Source organism: Lepus europaeus, chromosome 1, assembly GCF_033115175.1.
Source record: "Lepus europaeus isolate LE1 chromosome 1, mLepTim1.pri, whole genome shotgun sequence".
Classification (NCBI taxonomy): Eukaryota; Metazoa; Chordata; class Mammalia; order Lagomorpha; family Leporidae; genus Lepus; species Lepus europaeus.
The window spans coordinates 77,617,612-77,637,523 of NC_084827.1; the positions used below are offsets into that span (position 1 = coordinate 77,617,612).

The 19,912-nt window shown below is 40.2% G+C and overlaps 1 protein-coding gene across 1 annotated transcript in view; it reads left to right on the forward strand.

Annotated features, from left to right (window-relative positions):
- THSD7B (thrombospondin type 1 domain containing 7B) overlaps nt 1-19,912 on the forward strand; it is an 864,031-nt gene that overhangs the window by 177,857 nt on the left and 666,262 nt on the right. Inside the window, exon 2 of the mRNA XM_062199372.1 lies at nt 10,722-11,535. Coding sequence (XP_062055356.1) covers nt 10,722-11,535 — 814 coding nt within the window. The remainder of the gene's footprint in view (nt 1-10,721; nt 11,536-19,912) is intronic.

Consider the following 19,912-nt stretch of genomic DNA (forward strand, 5'->3'; position numbering starts at 1 on the left):
GGACAATAGATTCTGGAAATTTTGTATATTCCTCAGGGAGCTACCCTTCTCATCCATGCTTGAGAGTGTGATGGCTTGTATTAAGGTGGTATATTTGGCCGGCGCCGTGGCTCAACAGGCTAATCCTCCTCTTTGCGGTGCCGGCACACCTGGTTCTAGTCCCGGTTGGGGCTCTGGATTCTGTCCCGGTTGCCCCTCTTCCAGGCCAGCTCTCTGCTGTGGCCCAGGAGTGCAGTGGAGGATGGCCCACATGCTTGGGCCCTGCACCCCATGGGAGACCAGGAGAAGCCTCTGGCTCCTGGCTTCAGATCAGCGCGGTGCACTGGCAGCAGCGCGCCGGCCGCGGTGGCCATTGGAGGGTGAACCAACGGCAAAGGAAGACCTTTCTCTCTGTCTCTCTCACTGTCCACTCTGCCTGTCCAAACAAAAAAAGTTAAAGCCGGCGCTGCGGCTCAACAGGCTAATCCTCCTCCTTGCGGCGCCGGCACACCGGGTTCTAGTCCCGGTCGGGGCACCGGATTCTGTCCCGGTTGCCCCTCTTCCAGGCCAGCTCTCTGCTGTGGCCAGAGAGTACAGTGGAGGATGGCCCAAGTCCTTGGGCCCTGCACCCCATGGAAGACCAAGATAAGCACCTGGCTCCTGCCATTGGATCAGCGCGGTGCGCCGGCCACGGCGGCCATTGGAGGGTGAACCAATGTCAAAACGAAGACCTTTCTCTCTCTCTCTCTCTCTCTCTCTCTCTCTCTCACTGTCCACTCTGCCTGTCAAAAAAAGAAAAAAAAAGGTGGTATATTAGGTCACTTGTTATAACTAAGAGGAGCTTCTAGGGAAATGAAAAATTTATCTTAGTCAACAGTTTCAAGGTTCTGATTCAAATTAGGTGGCATCTCATGTCTATGGAGGGTGTTCCTGGTGGATATAGAGGAATAAGCATATGTTGAACCAGGAAGCAGAGAGAGAAAAACTAGCCCAAACTTGAACTCAAAATGACTGACCTTCAGGCAAGGACAACCTTGTAAAGGCACGCCCTCAGTGACCTCTGCACTTCCCACCAGATTCACCTGGCAGATGCCACAACTCAATCAAGTGTGCACCCTTAACCTATGAGCAATTAAGATATCAGAATTTAAACATCTTGCATGATTTTGGGGGTGACAAGTCCTATTCAAAAAATTAGCAGGTGATGACAGTGATGATGAAAAGACGTGGACAAGTTAGAGTGGAAGTTAGAAGGTGAAACTGATAGGTGATCGGAATTGATCTTTGTAGATCTTCACTTAAATCTGCAGCATGTTCACTATAGAGCACATAAGGCCAAAAGGTATTTATAATTGTTTCTAGATAGGTAACTATCACTATGTCGCTACTATGCTGCTGTTTCTCAGATTTTTTTAAATACAGTATCTTGGAAATTGTTTACTGGGCAAGAGCAGAGTTTGCTTAAGTTTACTGGTTAAACAAACTACACCATCTTAGATATTTAAGAGGTGTTTTCAAATACATGATTCTTAAAATTTATAGAAGGCATTGGACCTTCTGGTAAATGTTTTATTAAGTTCTTATCTAAGGGTTGAAACGGTTTGCTAAGTATTCATGTAATATTGCTATTGACAGCAAGTGATCTAGGACTTCCTCCCTCATTTCTCTATTCTAAGGTCAACTTGTTCTTTCATTTCTCTATTCTCTTCAAGGTAGGGAACTAATTCTATTATGAAGAAATCTGTAGGACGCACAATTTAATCTTTAGACCTTATAAGAGATGGCTAACATTTTTCTGTAATAGCATAGCCAAAATAAGAGCTTAAATAATAATCTCATAGCTAGATTCACATCGCCAACAGCGAAGTAAACAGTAAGTAGAAAAAAAAAAAAAAAAAACCTCCCTTTCAGACCAAAGGGAAAGAAAGTTTTAAAGTGAGAATATAATTTTCCTCATGGGCATTGTCTACCTTAGAAAAACTACTACAGAACATGCCTGTGACTATAGACTTGTAGTTCAGGCCACCGAAGATTAGAGATGGGACATGGGCACTCCCTTGACTTGCATCCTCTGGTCTGCTTTAACACAAACCAGGAGGAAAAGAAAGCTAGGCATCAGAAGCAATGGGTGGCAGGCCTATTAATGGCTGATCTGTACGGTGATCTGCCCTCAAGGAGACCCAACAGGCCAGTCCACTGCAGTGGCTTTCAATGTGGTAAGCCTGGGCTTCAGCAGAAGTCAGCTTGTGAAGAGCCCTGGCAGCTCTGCCAAGAGTTGGATCACTGGAAATGGACCTGCCCTGGAATCGAAGGATGCCCAGGTCAGAGCCACAGATCTTATTGGCTCCAAGCTGAAAAGCCCTTCACTCATCCCAGCTTCCAAAGTGACCACTGCAGCTGAGGGGATGGTCAAGTAGGGTCAGCAACATTGCAGGCAGAACTGTAAATTTCTTGTTAGAGATGCCCCCTGCCTTTACCTGGCCAGCTCTCCTCCCAGGCCAGCCAAGTAATGAAAGTCAACAGAGTGCCTTCCCCTAGGAGGTTCACACCTCCCTTAGGATATACCCCATGTGAAGAGATAGATAGGTCTGGGCCTCTTAACTTACAAGGCCTAAAGCCCACCAGATTATTATCAAGCCCCTTCTATCAGGTTCTATTTGCCTCTCAATCAGAAAAATTACTTGTAGCTTAGACAGCACCTTTCTTAGCTCCTCTAATAATGACTCTGTCCTTTGTTCTAGACCCTGTCTAGTGCACTTGGGCCTCATTCCTTTGTAATCATAACCTCTACTCTACCACCAATGGCTCTACTCCCAACATGTGTGTACTGATGGTCCTCTTCCCCACTTAATGCTGTATAATTGTTCAGACCTGGTAAATGCCACTCTTAGGATCATTGGTTACTATCCTCACCCTGTCTTTTATGACCTTGCCTAAATATGATCAGAGTCAGGGAACTTGGAAGGCTTCCATAGCCTTGGCAACTCATGATGACAGCCTAGGGTGGTTACTGGTGCCATAAACTAGAGTGTCAATTTGTTGGGTCAACAACAGGAGCCACTGTGCGCTTGCTCCTGATGTGGGATCTCTGTCCTTAATGTACTGTACATTGTGATTTAATGCTATAACTAGTACTCAAACAGTATGTTTCACTTTGTGTTTCTATGTGGGTGCAAACTGTTGAAATCTTTACTTAATGTACTAAATTGATCTTCTGTATATAAAGAGAATTGAAAATGAATCTTAATGTGAATGGAAGGGGAGAGGGAGCGGGAGAGGGGAGGGTTGCAGGTGGGAGGGAAATTATGGGAAGGGGAAGCCATTGTAATCCATAAGCTGTACACTGGAAATTTATATTCATTAAATAAAAGTTAAAAAAAATTGCTGTTTTGAAAAAGGAACAGTTATTCTTTTTGAGCAAAAAAAAAAAAGAGATGAACTAAATGTTCTGTTCACCAAAGTGTAACTAGCATTTTGTTCTCTTACTCATCATAGAAATATCTGCTACTAAAAAGATATGTTCAGAAGTAAGATAAACTCCATGTAACTATTACAGTGGCGTTTTTTGAAGTTACTAAGAGAACTATTATCTTGCCTGTGCTCTTATGCAATTTTTATCCTAGGAAATAGTGATTCCTTTTGAAGAATCTTTGAGAGGCAGAGGTCTAGAGAGAGGTGCACAGAGACAGAGAAGGATTGAGAGAGATCCTATCTGCTGGTTCACTCTCCTAATATCTGCAAAGCTTCCTGGCTCAGTCAAAACTGAGCTAGGACCTCAGTTCGGCTCTCCTATGAAAGTGATAGAAACGCAAATACTTGAGTCATCACTGTTGCCTCCCAGGGTCTGCAACAGAAGGAAGATGGAATCAGGAGTGGAGTCAGATATTCAAATAGAGCATTCCAATATGGGATGTCGGTGTATTCGTTGCTAGGCCAAATGCCTGCACTTGAACAGTTGCTTCCTGAGTTGCTTAATGATAGTTGAAATGTAGAGACATTATCCCACCCTTTCTGTGTTTTGAAAGCCTGCACATGCAACCTCAGTGTTTCTGCCTGTCCTTGAACCTCTAGCAGGCATCACAGAAGAAGGTCTCCTTTATTAAATCCAGCATTTGTTGATCATTTACTGCGTGGATAGAAATTTAGTTTGCCATTTTGAGCAGGGACACAGCCTGAACATTTCGACCTCTCAAGCACAGGTTCCAGCTTGCTGTCAAGGACACAGTATTCTGACCCTCCTCAAAGCTGAGGGCAATTCCTTCAGAAGAACAGTGTGTGGGATTCAGCTCTATTCTGGACTTACTCATCACTGCCTTTTCCACTTAACTGATGTGAAACAGCCGAGTAAATGATTTCTTCCGCCTCTGCAGGGAATCCAGAGTGCTGAGCTGAGGCATTTACTGTGAGTAAAGTCAAAGTTGAGTGGAGCCATATTTATGGGATGAGAATGCTCAATAAATATCTCTTGATGGGTACCAAAGCCCCAGGGGTTCTGAGGCCATCACCCAAGCCAGGCTGTTGAATTGGGACAGAGACGGGGCTTTGGGCAGGAGAGATGTGGCAGGTCCCTCGGCACCTCACACGGCATGTACTCACTTTTGAAAACACACGTCTGGACTGAGTTCTTTAATTTCGTACAGTAATGCTCTTACCTAGCAAAGCAGAACATTATCAATGGGCAACATAGTAGGTGTTAAAAATGGCACTTGCTATTATTATTGCTGTAGTTATTTCAGAGATATGTAATTTCTGATTATCATGTGAGAGCGCCTTCCTCGGCTAACTCCTTGAACTTGCTGGATATATTGGAGCCGTCATGTATTATCCCATGTTCTCAAGTTTATGAAGGAAGCACCTATGTGCTCCAGCTAACAGTCTAAGAGTCCGGCAAACCTGAGCATTAATAGACAATTTGTTGGTTCTTTTTATGAGTGTTTATGTATTTCCTTTTAGCTTTTTTTTATTTCCCCACTCCTTCCTTTCTCTACTCCTTAGTTTATAATCATTTATGGATTCCTAATTTTCCCTTTGCAGCCTTAGGGCTTTTCAAATAGAAGCAGAGTGATACAGTAGAAAGATCACTGGTTGAGTGTCTGGAAATGTCATTATCAGTCTCCTTGGTGCTCCCATGATCCTGTTATGATCTTGGCTAAGTCACTGAATTTGTCTTGGCCTAATTTCCTCCTTCAAATGCTGTGAGTGACAAGGTTCCCTTTCACCCCTGATTTCTTTATTTCTTTTCTTTTTCTTTTTTTTTTTTGACTTTTTTTTTTGACAGGTAGAGTGGACAGTGAGAGAGGGAGACAGAGAGAAAGGTCTTCCTTTGCCGTTGGTTCACCTTCCAATGGCCGCCGCGGTTGGCGCGCTGCGGCCGGCTCACCCCACTGATCTGATGGCAGGAGCCAGGTGCTTCTCCTGGTCTCCCATGGGGTGCAGGGCCCAAGCACTTGGGCCATCCTCCACTGCACTCCCTGGCCACAGCAGAGAGCTGGCCTGGAAGAAGGGCAACCGGGACAGAATCCAGAGCCCTGACAGGGACTAGAACCGGGTGTGCCGGCGCCGCAAGGAGGAGGATTAGCCTAGTGAGCCACGGCGCCGGCCTTCACCCCTGATTTCTAAGAGATTACTGGGGCATATTGTTTCAGTGATCCTAAAAGACCCTCTTGTATCAGAATGCTATGGAAATATATGAGGTTTGCATATCTCTTAGGCTTTGGAACTTTTAGAAAGTAGAATTCAAAACCAGAGATATTGATGAGCAATTTTTACCAGTGCAGTTTTCTGGCACTGTGGTTTTTGCATTAGCTAATTGAGTCATTCAGATATATTTGTAATCGGCTTTGTTGTCGAACTACTTTTAATGGATGGATGCTGTAGCCATCGTGACTAATAATTTGTAATCAAAATGAGAAGCAACAGAAGCACTTTGCTTTCAGTCACAGGCATCTGTCCACAAAGATGAAATAGATTTACAATGTGTTATTACTGTCAAGCAGAAACACAACTGTATCACAAAGAGCCAAGGATGTTAGCAACAGTGCCTATCCTCATTTGAAATACAAATATTCCATCCAAATGCTCTATGGTAATCTCAAGTGGAATCAAGAACTACCTTCAAAAGTAAATCTTTACACCTATGAAAATGAAGGTTTGTTTAGTAGCTCTTCACACTTGCTGCTAAACATTTCTTAAAAGAATTATCAGAATGCTGCTTTGCCACACATATTTTTCAGCCTGTGAACATTTTTTTTGAAAGCTGTTTTACTCTTAATGAATGATCCTTTGGTTGTTGTAAAAAAGTGAAGTGGAATTTGTTAAATGAAATGAAACAGAGCTGCTCCTTTGAATTTTTTCCCTGTGGTTTATATTTTCTGTTTCCTTTCTATTTGATGCATAAGTTTTTAATGGATAGACCTAAGGAGAATGTTTTCTTTAAGAGTTTAGTGAGTATTGGGAGGCTTTGTACATCATTCATTTGATAGTGAAGGTAATTGATGGTCATGATTGACTTAGAAATAGAGATTTGGAAACTCTTCTTATTTCCATTAGAGTACCTGCCTCCAGGGCTCCCTCCTAGCTACCAGTTTGCTATTTTGGATCTAATGAATTCTGGGAAAGCAAAGCCTTAAGATTGTTAATATTGTTTGTAAAGTAAGTGTAAGGACCAAATATCTTTCAGTAGTAAATTTGCATTACTTTTGTGCACAGATTTTGGAAGAGATATTTAATATCTTCCTCATTTTACATTCCCAGAGGCTGATACAGTATCTGTCAGGTAGTAGGTAATAACTAAATGTTATTTTAAGGAATGGGTGGCATTTTTTTCTGATTCCTGAGATTCTTAGGTGTGTTTTCAAAAGTGAAGTTCCTTAGTTATGTGTCTGCTGTGTAAGAGAGGTGCTGCTTTATTTATTCTATAGTCAGTGTAGAAGCTTTTTGGAAAAGTGAAAGTTCCTACATAAATTTTGAGCTCTTTCTTGGAAGTGAAGCATCTTACAGGTAAGTCAATGTTGCTTTATGTCAGATTTTGTATTTCTGAGGCTTATGAGTGCTTTGGTGTAGTAATTACCCACAAATAATTTACTTAAGATGCTAAAGCCGTGTGTTATCATTCATGTCATTCTTTACCCCTCCTTGCCCAAGTTAAAAATAAAACAATGGCAGGATCATAAAAGCTGCGGCTAGGAAAAAATGAATAATAAAGCAAACATTTCTTCCTGTTGCATGGATGGTACTAAATCAGGGCTGTGGCTTCCAGCAGTGGCGAGTACTGTGCGACAGCTGTGGAGAGGATGTGTCTTCTCCCTGTCCTCCAGAGCCGCCTTTATTCTCTGTGGCAGGCGTCTTAGTGCACAGCACACCTGAAATGCAGCATCCAGCAGACTGTCTGAAATGTGATGATTTAGGTGGCGTGATACATTCATCTAAACTAATCCAGTTAAGGGTAACTTAATTAAGAGAATCAAATGTGCCAGCACTTTTTTGCTTCTAGAGGAATATTACATTAGAGTGTTCACATATTTGCACTCCCTGGCAGAAAAAGAGGAGGAATCAGATTCCTACATTTGGATGGGTATGAGAGTTAATCAATGCTACCCTTCCGTGTCCAAATAACTCACCTGTCAGCCAAAATTTTAACATGTTGATTGAAACTGAAGGGACTTAAAATACTTAGCAGTTTATTTTGATAGTAAAATGCAATCCCACAGAAAGGATAATAAATTGTAGATAGATGGTAGTTTTATGCAATGTTGGCCCAGGTAAACGTACACAGAATTAGATCCCGCCCGATTGTATCATAGACATATTTTTGAAGAATGCAATGCAGCCTGTTTCAGGTTAGAGCCACATCATGTTAATTATTAAACTTTTTATCTTTCAGATGTTATATTTTATATTTTGTTTTATTGTTATTACATGGCTACTATTTTCCCATTAAGACATAAAATGACTGATTTTGAAAAACTAGGATTCATATGTGTTTCTTTAGATTATTTCTTCAGATTTTTTTATTAACATTTTTCTCAGATGTGTATTCTGAATGTAATCAAGGTTTATATTTATGATAAATTTAATATGGTGATATTTTTCTTTCTGTAAGTACTCAAATTTTGAATCTTCTATTTCTGCATTTGCACATGGGCTGTAAGATTTCTCAAACTGCAGGTCACATTGTACTTCAATATGCATATTTTTTGAAATGGCAAAACCCCTTAGGGCTATGTGATTTTCACTTGTGTGTGCATTGAAAGTTCACAGTCAAATACAGCTGAATAAATCATGGAACACGTTTCCTGTCCATGCCTGAGAAATGCAAATTGTTTTAGGTCAATTGCTGAGAGGTCTCATCTCCATCTGAAATGTCTTGTTCACAATTTGCTTTCCATTTATTCTAAGCATATACAGTTCACTTTGCATTTGCCTGCTGTTTTCACGTTTTTTGCTGGTTCCCAACATTTGCTTTACCATGAAGAGGAACTATAATTCTCATTGACCCTGCCCTCCTAAATGTACTGTCTAGTGTTTACAAACACGCATGTGTCTTACCTTGAAAGGACTACTGCCTTCCAATTCCACGCCTACAGTGGGATTGGAGGGCGGAGTGGGGAGAAGTGGGCTAGGGAATCATTGCTCACCTACTTGTTCTACTCATATCCAAAGAAATACTAACTAAAAATAGGAGATAATGGCTAAACTAATAAATCTATAATAGTAGTAATTTCAATTTCTTAATATTTGTGCAATATTTTCTCTTTTTCTATGAAAAATTTGCCATTTGATAAAATTCTGTGTAGACAGAGGGTATGAGAGCTAAGAGAAAAATACTAACTGAATAGGTTTAAAATATTAGTGATTTCAAACAACAGAAAATAGCTAACTTCACTAGTTTGAAAGTAGAGAACTTAAAATAAGAAAATATTATAATAATTAGGAATTTCCCAAGGAAGATCAGGGGTCATTGGTAAGTTACTATTCAATGTAACTCATTTAAAAGATCTTATCTAACTTGTAAGATTAGTGAGAAATAACTTGACTTTCCTCACATTCTTTAATCGACACAAAAGCTTCTGAGGGACAAATGACCAAATTTGAGGGCAGTTGATTGGATAGGTATATACTGAGAATACCACTCTCTGTATATGTTCACTGTGCCTTGAGCAGTTGAGGCTGGGGCAGCTGGCCAGGGTAGGTGACTGGGAGAGCCGAAGGCCTTCCTTCGAGTGAAAGCTGCTGACCTCCAGTGATGCCCATCCGCTGTTGCAGCGGAAATCTGTTGTGTGCAGGCACTGAAGGAAGGGGAGAGCCTTTTCTATGTCCACCTCTCTCACGGACGCTGGTTTACACGTCAAAGCAGTAATGAAAGGAAGAACTGGAATGAACATCCACTAGAGGGTAGCATGTGGTCCCAATGCAGACACCTGTTTCCCTGGAGATAGATTCGTGTCTCCCCCAGTGCATGTGATGGTGAACGTGTTTGTTGTTCCTACATATATAATGGATGCACATGAACATCTTTTCCAGGAAGTGATTAACTAGCATGTAGGGTAGCTGATCAGTTTTGGTAGAGAGAAATATATCTTGTTTATCTTGGCTGTGTATACGAATGTGCTTCTCAGGTCTGATGTGCCTTTGTGATGGTCACAGTCTTTGCATGGGGTAGAGGTTATCTAGTTAAATTGGTAAAATCTCTTCAGATTCCGATCACATATTTAAGTAAAATAAAAGGGAAGAATTTATTTTTTCCATTGACATAAAATGTGATTACTTGTTCATGTGAAAAGATAAATAATCAACCTTTTGGGTAAGACCAGCTGGTATGTCTGTAGGTTAGATGCAAAACATGATAAAAATCAATGAATGGCTCTCTCCATTACTTGGACACTTAACAAAAACTAATTAATTCAAAGAATTGACATTTACAAGCTAACACTGGAAGCTTTACCTGGATACAGTACCAATCAGTAACCACAGGGGTTATATGTCAGGGTTCCTAAGGGCAGAATTTCCACAGTAAATTCTGTGCTGTGGCTTCTTTTACTACTTTACTTTTTTTCCCTGGGTGAGGTTTTCTCTGATGCAATTCATTTTGCAAGAACTAACCCGGACTGGGCACACTTATTTACAAGATGAAAATATATTTAGGGTATTTGTCAAGTTTTATTTAAAAAATATGGTTATCTCTTTCTCTCTGTCTCTCTTTCTCACTGTCCACTCTGCCTGACAAAAAAATAGGGTTATCTTCTGAATTTCTCAAGATAGGTACTGAAGGATGGAAGCATGAAAAATCCTATTTTATTAAAATCTGGGCTTTAGGGCTTCTCTTTTAGATGAAACACTGTCTAACTAAAAAGTATAAATCTTGGGTTAAAGTTGTAGGCTTTGGAACATCATAATTATAGAGTGTACAGTCATTATTAAATGTGTTATTTATTTGTTATGTATCATTGATCCTCAGGACAACTCTACAAATCAGTGCTTTTATAATCATTTACATTATACAGGTAAGGAAGTAAGACTTTGAAATTGATCCAGGTTTACATTGCTGGCAAGAAATGGAATGGCAATTTCAACAAAAGCAAACTGATTCAGAGTTCACATTCTTACCCGTAAATTACAATGTCTCCAACTCACCAAAATTTGTACTTTCCTACTGCTTTGGGTGTGTTGATTGACCTCTATTTTCGTCTGGGTTACTGAATGTAAACTCTGAGTAACTGACACCCCTGTTTTTCTATCTGTAGGTCCCTGGGGAAGGTGTACAGGAGACTGTGGGCCTGGAGGAGTGCAGAGCCGTGCAGTGTGGTGTTTTCACATTGAAGGGTGGACAAGTCACTTGTCAAACTGTGATGAGAACAGCCGGCCCCCAAAGGAGAGAAGCTGTTTCCGTGTCTGTGACTGGCACAGCGAACTCTTCCGATGGGAGGTATCTGATTGGCACCACTGTGTGCTCGTCCCTTTTGTCCAAGGAGAAGTCAAGCCTCGGACTGCAGAGTGTGTGACAGCTCAGCACGGGCTGCAGCACCGGACAGTGCGCTGTCTTCAGAAGCTGAACGGAACCATGGTTGCAAATGAAATTTGTGAACATTTTGCCCCTCAGCCCCCCACAGAGCAAGCCTGCCTCATTCCTTGCCCCCGGGATTGTGTGGTATCTGAGTTCTCACCGTGGTCCAAGTGTAGCAAGGGGTGTGGCAAGAAACTGCAGCACAGAACTCGTGTGGCCATTGCTCCCCCACTGTATGGTGGGCTGCAGTGTCCAAATCTGACAGAGTCAAGAGTCTGTGATGTTCCCACTTCCTGTCCTCTTGGAGAAGAGGAATATACCTATAGCCTTAAAGTTGGACCATGGAGTAAATGTAGACTGCCTCATCTTAAAGAAATTAACCTCACGGGAAGAACTGCTGTGGATTTTAGCTCTGATTCAGATGAGCAAATCACCTACAGACATCAGAGTTACAAAGCACATCATCACCATTCTCAGCCCTGGGACATAGAGATAGGTTATCAAACCCGACAAGTTTGGTGTACCAGGAGTGATGGAAAAAATGCTCTGATGAGGTAAGAGGACATCAATGCTTGTGTTCTTAACTCACCTAAAATGGGGTGATTTTATAAAGCATCTTGAGATTTTATGCAAGGGGAACATTTTAATTAAGTTTTTAGTTTGAACTTTTTAGAAGCTTAATTTCAGCAATTTTTCAGATTCCATTAGAAATATTAGAAAGTTTGTGGTCTAGAACGGGTAGTACTCTTAAGTTCTTGGATTAGTACTGGTGCAGTCTTACAAGTAAGTTGTATATTTCCGTATTTTATCAAGACAGCAGCAATTATAAAATAGCTCTTTTGTTACAATAGTAATGGAAGACTAAACAGTTCTATATTATGATAAATACTCTAGTTCACTCTCAAATTAAGGGCATATATTATGTCACTATTTACTGTCCTTTGAAACATTTGCTATTAAAGATTAGTTATGCTCTTGATTTTTGTTTTCACCCTTGTGAAGACTTATTTATATGAATAATTGATGCTTTCTATTAGTAGTAATATAAAGTTAATCCGAGAGTGCTTTCTTTGGCATTGCTTTGATAAAACAAATTAACTAACAATAGTATCATTATCTATATGTAAAGGGAATGTATTGAAACTCCTAAAAACAATAAATTTTCAAAATTATTAATAGACATACATGTTACATACTTATATATGTTTTATATTATATATATTATGTATATATATATATATATATATATATATATATATATATAATGTAAAGCAGTAGCCTAAAGCAGGCTGATATAAATTCATAGAAATGTGTTCAAAATAGTATTTGTTTTGGTGAGATGGTTAAACTACAGCCTACAAGGCAGGAATCCCATGTGAGTGCTGATTTCAGTCTCAGCTGCTCCACTTCAGATACAGCTCCCTGCTAGTGTGCCTGGGGAGGCAATGGTGGGTGGCTGAATGGTTGGATTCCTGCCACCAATGTAGGAGACTCAAATGGAGCTTCTGGCTCCTGTCTTCAGCTTGGTCAAGCCTTCTCAGTTGCAGTCGTTTGGGGGGAATGAACTAACAGATGAAATACCCCTCTCTTTCTGTCTCTCCCAATCTCTCTGTAACTTTGCCTTTCAGATACTTAAATCTGAAAAACAAAGAAAATAATATTTGTTTGAATTTCCTCCAGAAGGCCTTAAATTGGAACAGTAGTATATTACTGGGTTTTTTTTTCCAAATGAATATGCCTATCACTAGTACCAAAAAGCATAATGCTCGCCTCTATAATTAATCATTATTATCAGTTGCTGCTTTCTCGGGGTGCCCAGAAAACTACCTCAACTGTTTATGAACAAAGTAATATGATGATTGCTTTTTATTCCATTTGACTTCACAAATGAGTATATTTTATCTTTGATGCTTCATTCTGATTTATGCCAGAAGCAATTGGCAAGTACATTGAAGAGTGATTTGCAGGTTTTTATTTCCTACTTCTATGAAGCCCAAAAGATTAAGCAAATGATTAGGGTGATATGATTGAACGTGTATATGGTATTCTGTAAAAACGTTGCTTGGTTAATATTCCATGCTGTATTGCTGCAGTCACATTCCATAGATTCTGTTTTATTCTGTGTGCTTGTTTTATCTGTGTTTCTCTGCTTTTAAAATAGAATTTATTGTGCAGATCAGTTTTAGGTTTCCTGAGAAATTGAGCAGAAGTATATAGAGTTCCCATATGCTTCTTCATCATCCCCAACACAGTTCACCTGTTAGTAACATGTTGTGTTAGTGTGTTGCTGTCTTAGCTTGTGAATGTCTGTCTCTTTCGAATTCCTTTGTTGCATTTAGGTGTTAAGAGGTGGGGCCTTTGGAAGGTCTGAGGCCATAGGGGAAAAGCCCAATAAATGGAATTAGTACTCTTATAAGAAGAGATATAAGAGCATGTTCTAACTTTCTTTTTGCCATGTAAGGTTACAATGAGAATTGAAGTCTACAACCCTTAAGAGAGATCTCACACAGATCTTATTGTGCTGGTGCTCTGAGCCCAGACTTTCAGCCTACACCCCAGTCTACAGTGCTCTATTACAGCCCCATGAAATAAAATACATACATGCACATACAACGCTGTAGAGTAGGGCTCAAACAACAGAAGTTTATTTCCACTGGTAAAGAGGCTGGCAAGTGTACATTCGAGGTGAAGGTTGATTTGGTTCCTAAGAAGGGCTTTCCTCTTGTCTTCTAAAGTGACATCTTCCTGCCATGTCCTCACTTTGTGAGGGGTTGGAAGGCTGGGGTTAGAGACAAATAACATTTTCCTGACTTTCGACAGCCATGAGGCCAAGCGTCCATTCCCTCAGGTCTCTCCTTATTAGTGCATGAATCTATTTATGAGAGCTCCACCCTCATGATCTAATTACCTTCCAAAGGCCCTCACCTCTACATTGTGGGTTAGCATTTCAACATTTGAATTGTAAAGAAGCACAATTTCAATTCATAGGTGCCTTTACTACAGTTGATAAGGCCATATTGATATGGTCATCACCAGAAGTCTGTAGTTTACTTTAGGTTTGCTATTTGTGTTTGTATATTCTCTGGGTTTGACAAATATATGATGACATACCATCCACCATTTCATTATCATACAGAATAATTTCATGTCCTTGAAGTCTCTTGTGCTCCATATGTTGATCTCTTTACCCCTGCCCCCAAAGTCTTGACAACTAGTGGTCATTTTACTGATTGTCTCTATAGTTTTGCATTTTCAATATGGAGTTATATGATGTGTAACATTTCCTGATTGACTTCTTTTACTTAGCAATATGAACTCATATTTTCCCCAAGTCTGCCTATGACTTGATAGCTCATTTATTTTTGTCACTAAATACTACTTCATTGTTGGATATCAGTTTGTTATTCACTCAACCTCATGGAGGACATCTTGGTTCCTTCCAAGTTTGATGATTATGAATAAAGCTGCTACAAAAATTCATGTGCGGATTTTTTTCCCTAAACATAAGTTTTCAACTCATTTGGGCAAATATCAAGAAGCACAGTTGATGCACAGTATGGTAAGGGTCTGTTAAGTTTTTAAAAAATAGGCAAATTATCTTCCAAAGTACCTACATAATTTTGCGTTTCCACCAGTAAAAAGATAGAGTTCCTACTGTTACACAATGCCAGCATTTGTTGTCCGTGTTTTGGATTTTTGTGATTTTAATAGGTGTGCAGCAATAGCTCACTGTTTTAATTTATAATTCCTGAATGATACATGATGTTGAGCACCTTTTTATATGCTTGTTTGGTCATCTGTTTATCTTCTCTGATGTTGTATCTGTTTTGATATTTGCTTGCTTTTATTTGCATTATTTGTATTGTTATCGTAGATTCTTAAATTTAAGATAACAATTGTTTTTCATGTATGTTTTCTATAAATACTTTCTGCCAGTCTATGGTTTGTCATTTCATTTTCTTAACAATGTCTTTCACAAAGAAGAAGTCATTAATTTTAATGAAGTCTATGTTCTCAATATTTATTTCAGGGATCATTCTTTTTGTGTTGCATATAAAACAAATCACAAAACTAAAGGAAAACCTGATTTTCCTCTTATGTTGTTTTCTAGGATTTTAATAGTTCTTTGTTTTATATTTAAGTGTATGTTTCATTTTGAGTTATTTTTTGTGAAAGGTGTAAGGTTAGGGTCTGTTCTCACTTTTTAAAAAAGATAATTTTTTTTTATTTGAAAGGCAGAGTTGTGTGGGCTGGGGGAGGGAGAAGGAGAGAGAAAGGGAGAGAGGCGTTATCCCTCTGCCAGTTTACTCCCCAAATGACTACAACAACCAGTGCTGATCCAGGCTGTACCCAGAAACCCAGAACTCCATCCAGGTCTCCCAAGTGGGTGGCAGGAACTGAAGCTCTCAGGCCATCTTCAGGTGCTTTCCCAGGTGCATTAGCAGGGAGCTGGGTCAGACATAGAGCACCCAGGACTTGAAAGAATGCTCATAAGGGATGCTGCTGTTGCCCACAGTAACTTAACTGATGGTAGTGCAATGCTGGGTCCTATATTATTTTCTTATTTTTTTAAAGATGTATTTGTTTATTAGAAAGGCAGAGTTACTGAGAAAGTGGGAGAGAGAGAGAGAGAGAGAGAGAGAATTTCCATCTTCTGTTCACTTCCCAAATGGCCACAACTGCCAGGGCTGGGCCAGGCAGAAGCTGGGAACCAGGAGTTTCATCCAAGACTCCCATGTGGCTACACAGGCCAAATATTCTGCCCATCCTCCACTGCTTTTCCAGGCACATTAGCAGGGAGCTGGATCAGAAGTGGAGCAACTGGGACATGAACTGGTGCCTGTTTGGGGTGTTCGTATTTCAGATGGCAGATTAATACACCGTGTCACAAGGCCAGCCTCTATGTTCTTTTGTTTGTTTGTTTATGTATTTGTTTTACATGAGATATCCAGTTCTCCCAGTATCATTTATTGAAAATCCAAAATTTCTTCATTCAATTACCTATCCTGTTTTTAAAGCCATTGCAAGGCCCTTTCAGTTGTTAACATTTTATATTTTTTCAAAAACGGATTTATTTATCTATTTGAGAGGCAGAGTTACAGACAGAGAGAGGGAGAGACAGAGCGAGAGGTCTTCCATCAGCTCTTCACTCCCCCAATGGCTGCAATGGCCAGAATTGAGCCAATCTGAAGCCAGGAAGCAGGGGCTTCTTCAGGGTATCCCACGCAGGTGCAGGGACCCAAGCACTCCGGCCGTTTTCAAATGCTTTCCCAGACCATCAGCAAGGAGCTGGATTGGAAGTGGAGCAGCCAGGACTCAAACTGGCACCCAAATGGGATGCTGGTGCCGCAGGTGGAGGCTTAACCTACTACACCACAGCACTGGCTCTACCTATGTTTCTTTGTCAAAGATCAGTTGACTATGTGCAAGTTTATTTCTGTGTATTCTGTTTATTGAGAGATAGTACTTGACTTCTTGGGCAAGTCCAGTTCTTCTCTATATCTCCTATTTATTTCATTGATCTGTATATCTATTCTTTGTCAATAGCATGGTATTTTGAGCAATGTGATTTTGTAATGTCTGGAAGTAGACTAGTGTCAACTTTGAATGTGTTCTACAATAATGCATTGGGTTTCATGGTCTTTTGTCTTTCCATGTATACTTTTGAATCAGCTTGTTGATATATACAAAAATAATATGATTTAGACTGGCATAGACAATTTTGGAATAAGTAGCAAGTTGATAATATTGACTTACTGTCTATGTATATGGGAATTCTATTTATTTAGATCTTTGATATATTTTATCAGAGTTTTGAGGGGTTTTTTTCATAAGAGGCTTGGGCATCTTGTGTTAGATTATATACCCGATTTTTTGGTGCTAATATAAGTGGAATTTTTTAATTTCATATTCCATTTGTTCACTGCTGATATAGAAGAAAACAATTGGTTTAGCAATTAATGCTGCTGTCTGATTACATTATCTTACAAAGTTCCAGGGATTTTTATTGTTCCTGATTCTTTGGAATTGTTTCCATAGACAGAGCTGTCATCTGCTGAAACCCTCAGTTGTATATTTGTCTTTCTTATCTGAATATGTGTAACTTGATTTTTTTGTCTTATTGCATTAGCTAGGACTTGCATGCATTGTTAAATAGGATCTGAGAGAGGCTATCCTTATCTTGTACTGGCATCTAGCCTCTGAGTATTATGCAAATTGTTAACTGTAGTTTTTCTTTTCCTCCTCCTCTTTGGTAGATGTTCTTTGTTAATTCAAGGAAGTCTCTATTCACAGTTTACTGACTTTTTAAAAAGATTTGTTTATTGTAAAGAGTTACAGAGAGAGAGAGAGAAAGAGAAAGAAAGAGAGAAACCTTCCATATCTTCTAGTTTACTCCCCAAATGACTACAATGGCCTCTGTTGAACCAGGCTAAAGCCAGGAGCCAGGAGCTTCTTCTGCATCTCCCACATGGGTGCAGGTGCCCAGGCACTTGGACCATCTTCTACTGAGTTCCCAGGCACATTAACAGGAAGCTGGATTGAAAGTGGAGCAGCCAGAACTCTAACTCAGAACATCCTATGTGGATGCCCATGCTGAAGGCAGCAGCTTAATCCACTACGACACAATGCCGGCTCTAATTTGCTGATTTTTAAAATCATGAATAGTTATTGTGTTTTATATGATATTTCTTCTGTACCTATTGATCTGATTATAAGATTTTCCTTTTCTAGCTTTTGATGTGATGGGTCTTAACAACATAATGTAGAAATTATTTACACAACATGCACATTGTATTATGTATTCTAAGTAATCTAGAGATGTGAAATAAGAGGATATATATATATATATATATATATGCAAATACTATGCTATTTTATGTAAGGGACTTGAGCTTGTCCAGAGTTTAGCATCCTGAAGGGTTATTTAGGAACAACCATAATATAAAATTAAATATTATTATTACTATTTCATTCAGTTTTTCTTCTGTTTACTTTGGATTTCATAATCTTTTTTTTTAGTTACCTAAGGTGGAAGCTTAGATTACTGATTTTAGGTCTTTCTTAATTTCTAATATATATATTCAGAGCTCTGACTTGCCCTATAAGCACTGTTTTCTCTGCATCCCACAAGTTTGGTAAGTAAAATATTTTTTTCTGCTTCTCATGAGATTTCTTCTTTTTTTTTTAAAGCTTTTATTTTTATTTATTTATTTATTTATTTATTTTTATTTTTGACAGGCAGAGTGGATAGTGAGAGAGAGAGACTGAGAGAAAGGTCTTCCTTTTTGCCGTTGGTTCACCCTCCAATGGCCGCTGCGGCCGGCGCATCTCGCCAATCTGAAGCCAGGAGGCAGGTGCTTCTCCTGGTCTCCCATGTGGGTGCAGGGCCCAAGGACTTGGACCATCCTCCACTGCCTTCCTGGGCCATAGCAGAGAGCTGGCCTGGAAGAGGGGCAACCGGGATAGAGTCTGGCGCCCCAACCGGGACTAGAACCCAGTGTGCCGGCGCCGCAAGGCGGAGGATTAGCCTGTTAAGCCACGGCGCCGGCCGAGATTTCTTCTTTGATCTTTTTGTTATTTAGTATATATTGTTCAATCTCCAATTATTTTAGAGTTTTCTACTTAACTTTCTGTTATTGATGTCTGCTTTAATTCTATTATATTCTAGGAACATTTGTTATTTGGTGTCTTTTCTTTTAGATAGTTAAGGCATTTTGGTGACCTAGAAATGTGATCTCTCTGGGTGATTATTGATGTGAGCCTGAGAAGCATGTATATTCTGTTGTTGGTGGATGCAGCATTCTATAAATGTTGGTTATAGCCAACTGATGGAACTGTTTAGTCCAACTGTATTTTTGTTTTTCTGCCTGATTAATCCATCCATGACTAATAGAGAGGGGTTGTGTTAGTGACTTCTTTTGTTTTTCTTTGCAGTTTTATCAAGTTTTGCCTCATGTATTTTGATACCCTGTGGTTAGGTATTAAGAATTATCATATCTGGCCAGTGCCATGGCTCACTAGGCTAATCCTCTGCCTATGGTGCTAGCACCCCAGGTTCTAGTCCTGGTTGGGGCACTGGTTCTGTCCTGGTTACTCCTCTTCCAGTCCAGCTCTCGCTCTCGGCTGTGGCCCAGAAAGGCAGTGGAGGATGGCCCAAGTGCTTGGGCCCTGCACCCACATGGGGAACCAGGAGGAAGCACCTGTCTCCTGGCTTCAGATTGGCGCAGCACTGGCCGTAGCCGCCATTTGGGGGGTGAATCAATGGAAGGAAGACCTTTGTCTCTCTCTCTCTCTCTCTCTCTCTCTCTCTCACTGTCTAACTCTGCCTGTCAAAAAATTTTTCAAAAAAAGAATTATCGCATCTTCCTGGACAATTATTCTGTTTGTATCACTATATAATACCCTTCTTCACTAGGCTAATCCTCTGCCTTGCGGCGCCGGCACACCGGGTTCTAGTCCCGGTCAGGGCACCGATCCTGTCCCGGTTGCCCCTCTTCCAGGCCAGCTCTCTGCTGTGGCCAGGGAGTGCAGTGGAGGATGGCCCAAGTCCTTGGGCCCTGCACCCCATGGGAGACCAGGATAAGCACCTGGCTCCTGCCATGGGAACAGCGTGGTGCGCTGGCCGCCGCGCGCCAGCCGCGGCGGCCATTGGAGGGTGAACCAACAGCAAAAATGCAGACCTTTCTCTCTGTCTCCCTCTACTGTCCACTCTGCCTGTCAAAAATTAAAAAAAAAATGCCATTCTTAATCCCTCATAATTTTCTTTGATGAAAATTTTCCATTGTCTGGAAATATTATAAATGCCCAACATTATTTTGATTGTTGTTAGCATTCTTTACTTCCTCCATCCATTTACTATCCATATAAATTTTCCTGTTTCCTGCGACAATGATTTTTTTGAAAAGTATTTTTATTAATTGGAAATACAGA